The sequence below is a fragment of the Candoia aspera genome, chromosome 17 (genome assembly GCF_035149785.1).
Source record: "Candoia aspera isolate rCanAsp1 chromosome 17, rCanAsp1.hap2, whole genome shotgun sequence".
Lineage (NCBI taxonomy): Eukaryota > Metazoa > Chordata > Lepidosauria > Squamata > Boidae > Candoia > Candoia aspera.
The window spans coordinates 9,791,016-9,803,519 of NC_086169.1; the positions used below are offsets into that span (position 1 = coordinate 9,791,016).

At 57.0% G+C, this 12,504-nt stretch overlaps 1 protein-coding gene across 2 annotated transcripts in view; it reads left to right on the forward strand.

The window, feature by feature from the left end:
- Positions 1–12,504, forward strand: part of ATG2A (autophagy related 2A) — a 52,623-nt gene that overhangs the window by 20,160 nt on the left and 19,959 nt on the right. For both annotated transcript variants that reach the window (XM_063317264.1, XM_063317265.1), the window contains exons 16-20: positions 9,572–9,674; positions 9,823–9,985; positions 10,301–10,443; positions 11,486–11,637; positions 11,857–12,014. In XM_063317264.1, the coding sequence (XP_063173334.1) occupies positions 9,572–9,674; positions 9,823–9,985; positions 10,301–10,443; positions 11,486–11,637; positions 11,857–12,014 (719 nt within the window). The remainder of the gene's footprint in view (positions 1–9,571; positions 9,675–9,822; positions 9,986–10,300; positions 10,444–11,485; positions 11,638–11,856; positions 12,015–12,504) is intronic.

Below are 12,504 nucleotides of genomic sequence, written 5' to 3' on the forward strand. Positions count from 1 at the left end.
TGTTTAGTGATGGTTCAGACTTCGGATGGTGCTGGGAAAACTGACATGCAACCAGTCCTCACACTTACGACCATCACAGTATTCCCCCACAGTCACATGATCACGATTTGGGTGCTTGGCAAGCAGTTTGCATTTTTGACTGTCGCAGTGCCCCGTGGTCACTTGATTGCTATTTTCAACCTTCCCAGCCTGCTTCTGGCAAGCAAAATCAATGGGGAACCGCATGATCACTTAACAACCACATGCAGTGATTTGCGTAACCGCTGCAAAACATGTCGTAAAATCAGGTCAGATTCGCTTAATGGCCGCTTCACTTAGCAACCGATCTTCCGGTCCGAATTGTGGTCGTTAAGCGAGGACTACCTGTACTTCAAACATACTAAGACTGCTGGGGATTAGCCCACAGGCACCATAAATGTTGGCATCTTTCTCGTTGACGTCACGCAGCATGCTTAACCAGGTCAGTGAAAAACTAGGGGCCGCTTTTACGCAACATGACGACTGGCTAGTTTTAGGTTTTTGTGGCTTAGCGTGCTGTGCAGACCCAGCCCGCTTGGTTTGCTCGTGGTTCACCGTTTGGTGCTGTAGAGGGCAGGGGGAATGGCCTTGAAGGACTTGGCTGCTACCAAGGCGATGGCCAGATAAAGGGGGCCTGAGCCCAGGCCAAGAAATTGGTTGGAACAAACGTCGCAGAGAGGCCGCCTCCCCAATTCACACAAAGAGGGAGGGGGAAGCGTGTTCAGACTTGCAAGGTTCTGTTACCAGAGCTTGCTCCGGTCAAAGGAGTCCTGAGCTGCACGGCGTGAGTTTCTTAGTCTGGCCTATCCTATGGGGCTAACAAGTGTGGATAGCGGGTCCATTCAGGAAATGTGTCCATTTAGGAAGCGGGTGAAGACCGTCTGATGAACATGTGCGACTGGGCCAGGGGAAGGCAAAGTTTTGGGTCGGTGGGTGCTGTGGGAGTTGGGAGATGTAACGGTTGAATTACAGAAGGCAAAAGCTCAGCAGACCGTTGTCTAAACAACCAGTGATTCTCTGCTGTCGGTGAAGAGAGAGGCCAGTTTGCCGGTTGGCAGGAAGATGGTTATAAAACACCGGCTCCTCCACTCAGGGCTCAGGCTGGTTCTAAATGGGAAGGGTCCCATTGCTGGAACGCCGGCAAGCCCTTCCCTTCCCTCTCAGTAAATCTTGCTGAAGAGGACTCTGAGGATCCCGCTTGGAAAAAAACGACTTTGGGTTTTATGCCAATGCCAGGGAGCTTGGCTGGAGAGCATGTTGTGGGCACTTTCACAAAATGGGGGGAAGGCATATTGGCAAAATGGTTGCCATGGAGGGACGTAGCGAGTCAAAGGGAGAATTTGCTTTCCGAGAAGTCTGAGCCAGATGGTGAGAAGGGGGTGGGGGGAGAAAATGTGGCCAGTCTTATAAATTACAAACTTCCAAAGCTTGTTGGGAAAAAAAGACAGAACTTACAACTCCTTCTGGGGAAAAGAAGCAAACAGATTTCTGGAGGGAGGGAGGTATTTTCTCCCTGTTTTTTCTGGCTTCTAACTATCTAGCCAAGGATTTTGGAAACTCAGATGTCTGCAGCGATATGTCTGTTGGCCTGGTACATATTTTGTGTATTCACACAACGTGCTTACGTTCATTTCTGAATTTCTGCGTAGCCTGCAGAGTTAGGCACTAGCCAAATGGCCTGGGTTTTGCGCAACAGGCTAAGCCAGGAAAAGACCAACCAAGACTAACCCAGCTTAGCGTGTTGTGCAAACACAACCGCTCAGTTTTTCACTGACCTGGTAAGTTGGTTGTAGGAAGACAGCCGTTGCACTGTTGCCTCAGGCACCCCAGGCTTGGCGTGGAGCTGAAGACCTATTCCCTGAATTGGGAGAGAAAGAACTTAACCTTTGCAAAGGTGGCTTTCTGCCTACCTGAAAACAGGAATCACACAGCAGTTCAGGCCAAAGCAAAAAGCGTTTATTAAGGGGTTGAAGACCTTTTATAGGGTGCAGAAACAAACGGCACGTGCATTCGGTATATGTGATACGCCATAAAGCAAGTGACCAAACAATGAAAGACACTGATCACACGTGAGAATCTGTCATGAGTGCCGTTGAGCTAAAGTCATCAGCGCAATGGCACTCATGACAATGACAAGGAAATAAGTGAAGGGGCACAAGTTAAGTAGCCATCAACCCACAACGACTAACGGCTAACAAACAATAGCTAAACGAATCACGGAGCCACCCAAGCCATCAGCGGCAATACAACGGGGATCGCCCAGCTGAAAGCAATCAGCAGAAGAATGGAAACCTGAGGATGGGCGATCCTGGAAACCCTCAACCAATGGCAGGGCAACGCATGGGACAAAGGGGGGTGACGTGACCGTGAGCGAGGGGGCGCTGACCGGCGCGGGGTATTTAAACCCCGCACCGGCGCGCTCCTGTCACTCTCAGCTTTTTTCTACCAACGTTGTACCTGCCCTGAAATAAACCAGAACCTGATTTGCAAACCAGCGTCTGAACGTTATTCAGAGGTAGGCAGCGCATGACATAAAGCTGAGAGTCATAAACTCAGCCTCGCCGAGCCCCACCGGACGACAACGAGCCGCGGGAGGAGTAGACGGCGAGAAGACCAGCAAGATGAGGCCGGAACGGCGCGGGCAAGGAGGGCGAGCCGCGCGGCAAGAGACAGAGGAGGACCGACCGAGGCCAGAGGCACCGCGGACTCCCGGAGCCATGGACGCCCACCCCACCCGACCCGAGCCTCAGCTCCAACCCCAAGGGGAGATGGCGACGGAGGCAACCCGACCGCGGGAGGGAGCAGCACGACTTCCGAAACCAGCGGAGGACCCCGCGCCCCACATCGCACCCCAGCAACGGGCGTGGAGCGACAGCCCCACGGTGCTCGACACGGAGGAGGACGACGGAGACACCCATCAGACGGAGGAGGAAGCGGACCCGCGGCGGAGGGACGATGAACCCCACCGGCAACCCACCCCCGAGGACGCGCCAACGGAACCGGCCCCAGCGGCGGCGCGAGCTGTGGACGAGGAGGCACGAGCTGAACTCGCGGCCATGCGGGCTCAGCTGACGGAACTCCGGACCATGCTCCAGGCGCTTATGCCCCCCGCGCCACCCAACGACGTCCCCGCACAAGCCCACACCCCGAGCGAAGCACCGAACCCACACGGGCCAGCGGAGAGCCAGCAGACAGCACAGGCGGCCGACACCACACCCCGGGAAGCGAGAGGCGGGGCCGCGCAAAACGCCCGGGCCCCAAAGGACTTCCCCATCTTCTTCGATGGGACCCCCTCAAAACTCTCGTTTTTCGTTACCAACGCTAGGGAGTTCATGGGGAGGCACGGACACTCCTATGACTCCGAGGCCGACAAGATCGCCGCCGTGGCGATCAAACTCCAAGACAGGGCGGCGGACTGGTACGTCCAACTGTACGAGTCCAGCTCCCCCGCCCTCGCCACCTTCCCTGCTTTCATCAAAGAGATGAAAAACTACTTCGAAGACCCCCTAGCTAAAGTACGGGCGAAAAGCGCACTCCAGAGACTTAAACAGGGCACACGCACGGTCCCTGACTACGCCCTGGAGTTCAAAGCCCTCGCGGGAAAGGTCTGCGACTGGTCTGAGACCACCCTGCTGGAAATCTTCAAAAGGGGGCTCAACCGCGACGTTCTCCAATGGGCCCTCTACCGCGACGACCCAGAAACGTTACACGGGTGGATCCACCTCGCGGGGAAAGCCGAACACGCGCACCGCACCTTCCTTATGACAACCACGGAAGACACAAACTACGTCGGGAAAAAGGTACCCGCACCACACGGGGGGATGGCCGGCCCCATATACCCAAAAAAGAAGTTCAACCGGGAGCCCTGCGGGAGGTGTGGCAAATTAGGGCACAAGACGGCGGATTGCTTCGCCAACCGACCGCCGACCAGCGCGCCCAAGCCCGCCCCGAAAATTAGCCCCAAACCACCCAACCCGGGGCCGCCCCCTCACCGCCGAATGACCGTGGCCACAGCGACACCGGAAGAGGGCTGGGACGCTTACTGGGGAGAAGAGGACAATACCGACCCCGACCAGCCGGCGGGAAATGCTCCCCGCTTGCCCTGAGACGCGTGGCGAGGCAGGCGGTGGGACAGCAACGCGGACCACCTCAACGAAACGACAAAAGCTCCGTAATATTGGCAGCAATTCAACTCTCTGCCGGCAACGGAGCCACCACGGCCGCGGCACTAGTGGACTCGGGGTGCTCAAAAAACCTCATCCACCCCGACCTAGTCGCCAAACTCGACCTCCGCTGCTTCCCCCTCCCCACGCCGCTGGCATTCCACCAGCTGGACGGCTCTACAGCGGGAGGGAAACCAGCCACGCTACAAACCGAGCCGGTCACCCTGCAAATGGGCACTCACACCGAGCGCACATCGTTCGTAGTCACGCCCATCGGACGGCCCATTGCAGTCCTGGGGATGCCATGGCTCGCGAAAAACAACCCGCGGATCAACTGGGCGACCCGCACCTTCACATTCGGCGACGGCGAGTATCGAGCACCAGTACCAGCTGGCAAAAGCAACCCCACGGTAGGACGAGCGGAGGCGACCACACAAGACAACGCCGCTACCACAGCAGACCTACCAGAACAATACGCCGACTTCTCCGAGGTCTTCGGAGAGGCAGAGGCAGACCAACTACCCCCCCACCGCAAGACGGATTGCCGGATCGACCTACTGCCCGACGTCCCCCTACCTAGACCAAAGATCTATTCGATGACCCCGAAGGAGATGGCAACCCTCCGGGAGTTCATCGATAAAAACCTAGACAGGGGATTCATAGAGCCAGCATGCTCACCGGTCGGAGCCCCCGTCTTATTCCGGGAGAAGAAAGACGGGACCCTACGGCTCTGCACCGACTACCGGGGCCTAAACGCGGCTTCCCTGTCCAACAAATACCCCTTACCCCTGGTGAAGGACATGCTCGCCCACCTGTCCACGGGCAAAGTCTTTTCCAAATTGGACCTTCGCGAGGCGTACTATCGCATCCGAATCAGGGAGGGGGACGAATGGAAGACGGCGTTTAACTGCCCCCTAGGCGCTTTCCAGTACAAGGTACTGCCCTTCGGACCCGCGGGGGCCCCTGGGGTGTTCATGCAGCTCATCAATGAGGTACTGCATGAACATCTGTTTAAAGGGGTCCTGGTCTACATCGACGACGTCCTCATTTACACAAAAACACACGAGGAACACGTAACCTTAGTCAGGCAAGTCCTCGACAAGCTCAGAAGGGCGCAGCTCTATGCAAAGCCTACAAAGTGCGAGTTTCACAAAGAGCGCCTAGACTATTTGGGATATCGAATCTCCGGGGACGGCATCGAAATGGACCCCGCAAAAGTCGAAGCGGTGCTAAACTGGGAGCGGCCCCGCAACAGACGGCAACTACAGAGCTTCCTGGGATTCGCGAATTTCTACAGGTCCTTCGCCCGGGGGTTCGCTGAGATAGCCCTCCCCTTAACGGACCTCCTCAAAACCAAAGGGGTGGGGGACACCCGACGCGCCAAGAACCCAGGCACAGTGCTGAATTGGACTCCCGCGTGCCAGACCGCATTCGACAAGCTGAAAGCGCTGTTCACGACGGAGCCAATCCTCGCGCACCCGGACCCAGAACGGCCGTTCGTGGTCCAAGCCGACGCCTCAGACTTCTCCCTGGGAGCCATCCTGCTACAAAAAGACTCCACGGGGCTCCTGAAACCATGCGCCTACCTGTCAAGGAAGTTCTCCGAGACAGAGAGGCGATGGCACGTCTGGGAGAAAGAAGCCTTCGCGGTGAAATCGGCACTAGAGACATGGCATCACCTACTCGAGGGAGCCACCCAACCATTCGAGGTCTGGACGGACCACCGGAACCTCGAGGCCCTACGAACGCCTAGACGCCTTAGCCCAAAACAGGTCCGATGGGCCCAATTCTTCAGCCGCTTTGATTTCCAGCTGAAGTTCATGCCGGGCAAGAAGAACTTCCTGGCCGACGCCCTCTCCCGGCTGCCCCAAGACGAAGAGCCCGCCCCAGACACCATTGGGACGGTCCTATCCGCCTCGCAACTGGGGATGGCCGTGACCACCCGAAGCGGCGCACGGAGGCAGCTCGACGCTACGGCGCAGCCGACGGCGGGACAACCGGCGACGGAAAGAAGCCAACCGCAACTACCAGGGGGAATGCGCACGGACCTCGCCGCCGCCCTCAAAACCGACCCCTGGTTCCTGGCAAACCCCGACAAGGTAACGATGGCGCAAGACCTGGCATGGGGGGAAGGCAGAATCTACGTCCCGGACTCGCAACGCCAGGCGATCTTGCATAGGTCACACGACGCCAAGCAAGCGGGACACTTTGGGTTCCTCAAGACCCTACACCTAACACGGCGCCAATTCTGGTGGCCTGCGCTCAGGCGAGACGTAAAAACCTACGTGGCGTCCTGCCCAACGTGCGCTAGGGCCAAACGGGCACCAGGCAAACCCGCGGGGCTATTGCAACGGGTGGCAGAACCCTCCCGCCCATGGGAGGAAATCTCTATGGATTTTATAGTGGACCTCCCACCCAGCCAGAAGAAAACGGCCATTTGGGTGGTGAAGGACTACTTCTCAAAGCAGGCCCACTTCATCCCCTGCACGTCGGTCCCATCCTCACAACAACTAGCCAAACTCTTCCTCATCCACGTGTACAGGCTACACGGATGTCCCGCACGTGTGGTGACCGACAGGGGCACACAGTTCACCTCCAAATTCTGGCGGGCCTTCCTGAAGCTGACGGGGACCCAACAGGCCCTATCTATGGCTTGGCATCCGCAGACGGACGGAGCCACTGAGGTTCTTAATGCCACCTTAGAGCAATTTATACGATCATATACGAACTACCACCAAGACGACTGGGCTGAACTGCTCCCGTTCGCCGAAGTCGCATACAACAACGCCGTCCACACGAGCACGGGGAAAACCCCGTTCGAAGTAGTCTCGGGGCGCGACTTCGTCCCCATACCGGAGCTACCTCAACCCCCGGAACCCCAGGTGGACGCCAGCGACTGGGGACGGAAGATCGCGGAAGCATGGCCAGTAATCACGGCGGCGCTGAAGGAGGCACAGGCTGCTTACAAAGAGCAGGCCGACAAGCACCGGCGCCAACAACCGACGTTCCAGGCGGGGGATATGGCCTATCTCTCCACCAAGTTCCTAAAGTCAACCCAACCCTCGAAAAAACTGGGGCCTAAGTACATCGGGCCGTTCCGAGTCACGCAAATAGTGAACCCGGTAGCAATACGCCTGGACCTGCCACACAACCTCCGGAGACTCCACCCGGTGTTCCATACCAGCCTCCTAAAACCGGCAACCACCTCCCGATGGCACCCAAGCACGCCACAGCCCGCACCGCTAATGATCGACGGGCAACACCACTTCGAGATCAGGGACATCCTCGACTCCCGCAAGCAACGAGGAACTCTACACTATCTGGTCAGGTGGAAACACTTCCCCCACCCGGAATGGGTGGCGGCGCACAACGTTAACGCGCCTGACCTGACCAGAGCATTTCACCGGGCATACCCCGACAAACCGCAATCAAGGTCAGCAAAACCAACCCCCCCCCCCGCAGGCCCCCCCCGCCTCCCGTGCCCCAAGGGAAAGGGCCCCCCCCCAAGCCCGCGACTTGGGTGGACCTTCCCCCCCCCGGGACTCACTCCCCCCGCCCCGGGCCCACGGGGTGGTGACAAACGATCGCCAGCACCCTCCCCCCGCCCCCCGGCCGCGGGGGAGTGGCAAGCAAGTCAACAGGGCAACCTGGGGGCAACGCCCAGGAGACACAACAAAGGCGACGCACTCTAAATAAGAAAAGAAGGGCCCTACCTGGAGCTGAGCAGCACCCGACCAGCCACGCCTCTCGCCTCGCCGAACTGAGCCAAACAAACAGGGTGTGGTTGGAGCATGCGCACGCCAGGTCAGAACCCGAGCATGCGCACCATGGACACACCCTGGGAAGGCACGTGGTAGAGGGAGGAGCAAAGGGAGGGGCGACAACTACTCCGGCGGGAACTTTGAAAAAAAAAAAAAAAATGTGGCGTTTTGACAGCTCCACGGGGAAAACCAAGAAAACCGGGGGAGAACACTATTCGAAAAGGGGGCAGTATGTCATGAGTGCCGTTGAGCTAAAGTCATCAGCGCAATGGCACTCATGACAATTACAAGGAAATAAGTGAAGGGGCACAAGTTAAGTAGCCATCAACCCACAACGACTAACGGCTAACAAACAATAGCTAAACGAATCACGGAGCCACCCAAGCCATCAGCGGCAATACAACGGGGATCGCCCAGCTGAAAGCAATCAGCAGAAGAATGGAAACCTGAGGATGGGCGATCCTGGAAACCCTCAACCAATGGCAGGGCAACGCATGGGACAAAGGGGGGTGACGTGACCGTGAGCGAGGGGGCGCTGACCGGCGCGGGGTATTTAAACCCCGCACCGGCGCGCTCCTGTCACTCTCAGCTTTTTTCTACCAACGTTGTACCTGCCCTGAAATAAACCAGAACCTGATTTGCAAACCAGCGTCTGAACGTTATTCAGAGGTAGGCAGCGCATGACAGAATCGAACAAAGGAAAATCACACGGATTCTAGATGACATTCTACAAGTGGCAAATTTACGGGTGACGTCAGTCCCTTCCCCAGCGGGGCTTGCTTCTTTTAAAACTGGCAAGTGCGTTCAGGGACTTCCAGAAGACGCTCCCTCTTGTAGTTGCTGAAAGGGCAAGTTCTCACATCCCAGAAGAAATGGCCGTGTCCCAGAAGAAAAAATGTTTTCCTAAAGTTAGAAAAGAGGCCCAGACTGCCAGGTTAGAAATGCCAATATCGCCTTTCCTTAACAGCTAATAACGAAGCCTAACAATGCCAGGCAATAGCACCTGCTGAATGTGGCGATAGCCGGTTGGTGAGACTTCTTGGGATGTGGAAGTTGGTCCCAAGTGAAATAATAAAATGCTGAAAGAGCAAAACCAGCACTGGGCTCCCTGGGAAGAGAACCCCAAGGTCACCCCCCAAATCCTGAACTTGGTCCTCTCTAGTGCACTAACATGGCCAGAAGATCAGCAAACAGGCCGTCGCAACTGTTGTGCGGTCTTATTTTATTTTATTTTATTTAAAAGATTTCTATGGACGCCCACCTTAAAACACAGCTCTGGGCAGCTCACCACCACAGTAAAAGATCCCCAACTATAAAAACCATAAAACCTTAAAACACCACCCAAAGCTGGCACCTCGGTCATCGCCTTGGGGTGCCCTAGCAACCGTCCGTAGCTCCCACTGATCTACCCCAGCACCTGGGGGAAGAGGAGCTGGGCCTTCCAGAAGGCTAAGAGGGCGGGGGCCTGCCGGATCACCTGAGGTCCCACTCGATCAGCGTTTGTCAACCTCGGCACCTTTAAGTTGGGTGGACCTCAACTCCCAGAATTCCCCAGCCAGCAAGCCTCGAGGGCTGCGAGGCTTCTGACATGCAGGAAGCAGGCATGAACCCTCCCCTGTTACTCCACAGGCATCTATGAAGATGGCGAGAAGCTGTCGGTGCCTTGCTTTCGGGTGGGCAGAGCCCCCGACCTGCTGGCCAGAGGTGTTGGGAAGAAATACCTCCTTCCGAAGTAAGTCCTTCGTGAGCAGAGGAGATGGCGGTTTGCGGCTACAATGAGGGGGGTTCTCCCCCACCCCCCACGACCGAGACTACAGTAGGAGGCGGGGCGGTGGTGGGGACCCTGGCGTTCCTGTCAAGCACTCTCCCCTCCTTGGCAGACTCACCCTGAACTTCTGCCCTGTGCCCGCGGATGGCCCTTGGGATTCGGTCCTGGCAAAAGCCGAAGAAATGGAGCTCTCGACTGTCGAAAGCCCCTGCGAGCTGAAGCAGCCGGAGCCCTCGCCCTTCTCCTCCAAGCGGACGATGTACGAGACAGAGGAGGTGAGAGGCTCTCCGGCCGCCCCGGCCGTCGGGGTCAGAAGTGCCCGGCCAGGGGACCGGGGGCTGCAGAAGAGGGTCTGAAAGCATAAAGCTGTGGCGGCAGCTGTTCGATGCAGACTGGGCTCCACCAAGGATGATTTTTAATTGTATTTAGTGGAAAGGAAACCCAAGGGGATCCTTGCTCTGGCCTCGCCTGCTCCTTGGGGAGCAGCCCCCCCGCCCCCCCAAAAGCTGCGCCCCCTGATTGAGCCCTTTCTCCGGGCTGCTGGGGGTGCCTTTCCTCCTCGTTTCTCATCCTCTCCTCTTCCTCTGAAGATGGTCATCCCCGGAGATCCCGAGGAGATGGCCGAGTTCCAGAGCCAGACGCTGGCGGCCTCCCGCTACACGCTGGAGGTGACCTTCCCCACCATCCACGTCTCCTTCCCGAGCAAGAAGTTCTATGAGAGCATCTACAACAGGTCAGGCTGCCTGGCTTGGGGAATGTGGGTTGGGTGTGGGGGACGCAGGATGCGACCGAAGGAGAGCTGGGATGTCTCTGAGAGGCTGCTGCGGGGTCCAGACCCCAGGCAGTGGGTTGCCTTGTGCGAAAGCAGAGCGTCGGTCAGTGTCTCCAGTTTTGCGCGCTCCAACTGGCTGCCCCTATTCTTGAGGAGAGAAAAATCCTGATCCTTTTTAAGCGGAGATGCCGCAGTTGCCCTTGAGACTTCCCACAAAGCGTATCTTCTCTCACTGAGGCACAGGAGGCCTGACCCCCACATACTTCGGAAAGCGGAACCTGGGGCTTCTGCCTGCCCCACGTTGGTGTTCATAGTGCCATGGTGAACCTGTTGGATTTGGCTCTTCCGTTTGGCCTACAGGTAGTCCTCGACTTACGACAGTTTGTTTAGACGGTCTGGAGTTACGACGGCCTCAGAATGGGTGCTTGACGGCTTGTGAAGCACTTTTGAGCGTTACAAAACATCGCACCACCCGGCTGCAGTCACGTGATCGCATTTTGGGCGCTTGGCAGCCGGCTCGCATTTACGACTGGTTGCAGCATTCCGCAGTCACGTGATTGCAGCGTGTGACTTTTTTTGCCGTTTTCCAGCAGAAAATGCCCATTGGGGAAGCTGGATTCGCTTAACGACCACTGTAAGAATGGTCGTAAAATCGGGTCCGGTCACTCGGTGACTCAGCTTACAACCGCAACGACTTTCGATGGAAATTCCAGTCCCGGTTGTGGTCGTAAGTCAAGGACTACCTGTACGTCAATCCAGAACTCTCTTGGGGGTAACCCAGAATACCAAAGATCAGGCTGGGTTGGAGAATCCTGGCGTTGCAATCCTAAACCCTCTGGAGACTGGGACAGAATTTAGGATCCCACGTAGTTTGAAGAAGCTGGTGGAAGAGTTTAGGAGCATGTCGGTATGTGATTTCTCATTTTACCCTGCACGCAGTTGGAACGTTCTGGGTGCGGAAGACGGGCCGTTTGCATTCACTGTCTCTTCCTCCCCCCCCCAGGATCAATAATGACCTCCTGATGTGGGAGCCCTTCAGCCCACCCCCGAGCCCCTCTGATCCTCCAGGGGGGGCTGGATCAGCATCCCCCTTTGCCCCTGAAGGGCCCCGTTGGCCAGAGAACTTCCAGATGTGCAAGTCAGCCTTTAAACTGGGTGAGAAATGGCATTTCGGGGGGGGGAGAAGGACATTGGGTGGACTTGGGGGCCATTCTAGAGGAGGAGGGAAGCGGGAAGGGCTGGATTGCGACCCAGTTGCCGTCCGATTGGCCGTGCCTGCCTGCCCGCCCCTGGCTTGGAGGAGGATGAAATGGGCATAGAGGGCTGGCAGTTGCTGGACAGGAAGAAGTAATCCTCGACTGCCCGCTCTTGCAGATTCAGACTCGGAGGACGAGGACTCCCACTTCTACTCAGCGGGTGAGACGGGCCCGCAGCAGAAGAGGGGGGAGCAGGGAAACGTGTTTCCCCAAAGCTGCATCTCGGTCGTGCTTCGTGTGGGCAAGGGACGGATTACGGCTCTCTGCGACGCCCAAGTGAGAAACCGCGGTCATTCGGTCGACCTTTGGGCTGAGGGCGCGGTTTCCAGAGGAGTCAGCCGAGCCCCCCCCAAGTATCTGCGTTCCCTGCCATCACGCCTCACACAGCATCTTTACATGCCATGCACGTGTGCGCATGGGCGCTCCCTCTCCGGCTTTTGTCATTTTTCTTACTCCCTCGCGCACTATTGAGAAAATCCGTAGAGGCGCCCCGAGTTTGTGTGTTAGTTGGGTGGCCATGTACGTTGCCAGAATGAAACGAAAGAGCTACTTTTAAAAGAGTGTCTAAAACTAGCCCCTTTTTGAAAAACCGGGCTGACCCATACGAGGAAACTCTGGCGTGTTTTCTTGCAGGAACGAGTTCCTCCCAGCCCCAAAGAGAAAGGAGGGCAGGTGTTTTAAAGTTACTTTTTGCAGCGTGGCGGTGACACCCAAGAGGCAGAATTTTAAGCCCTTCCTGCGTGGTTTGTCTGTTGGGGTGGGGTGG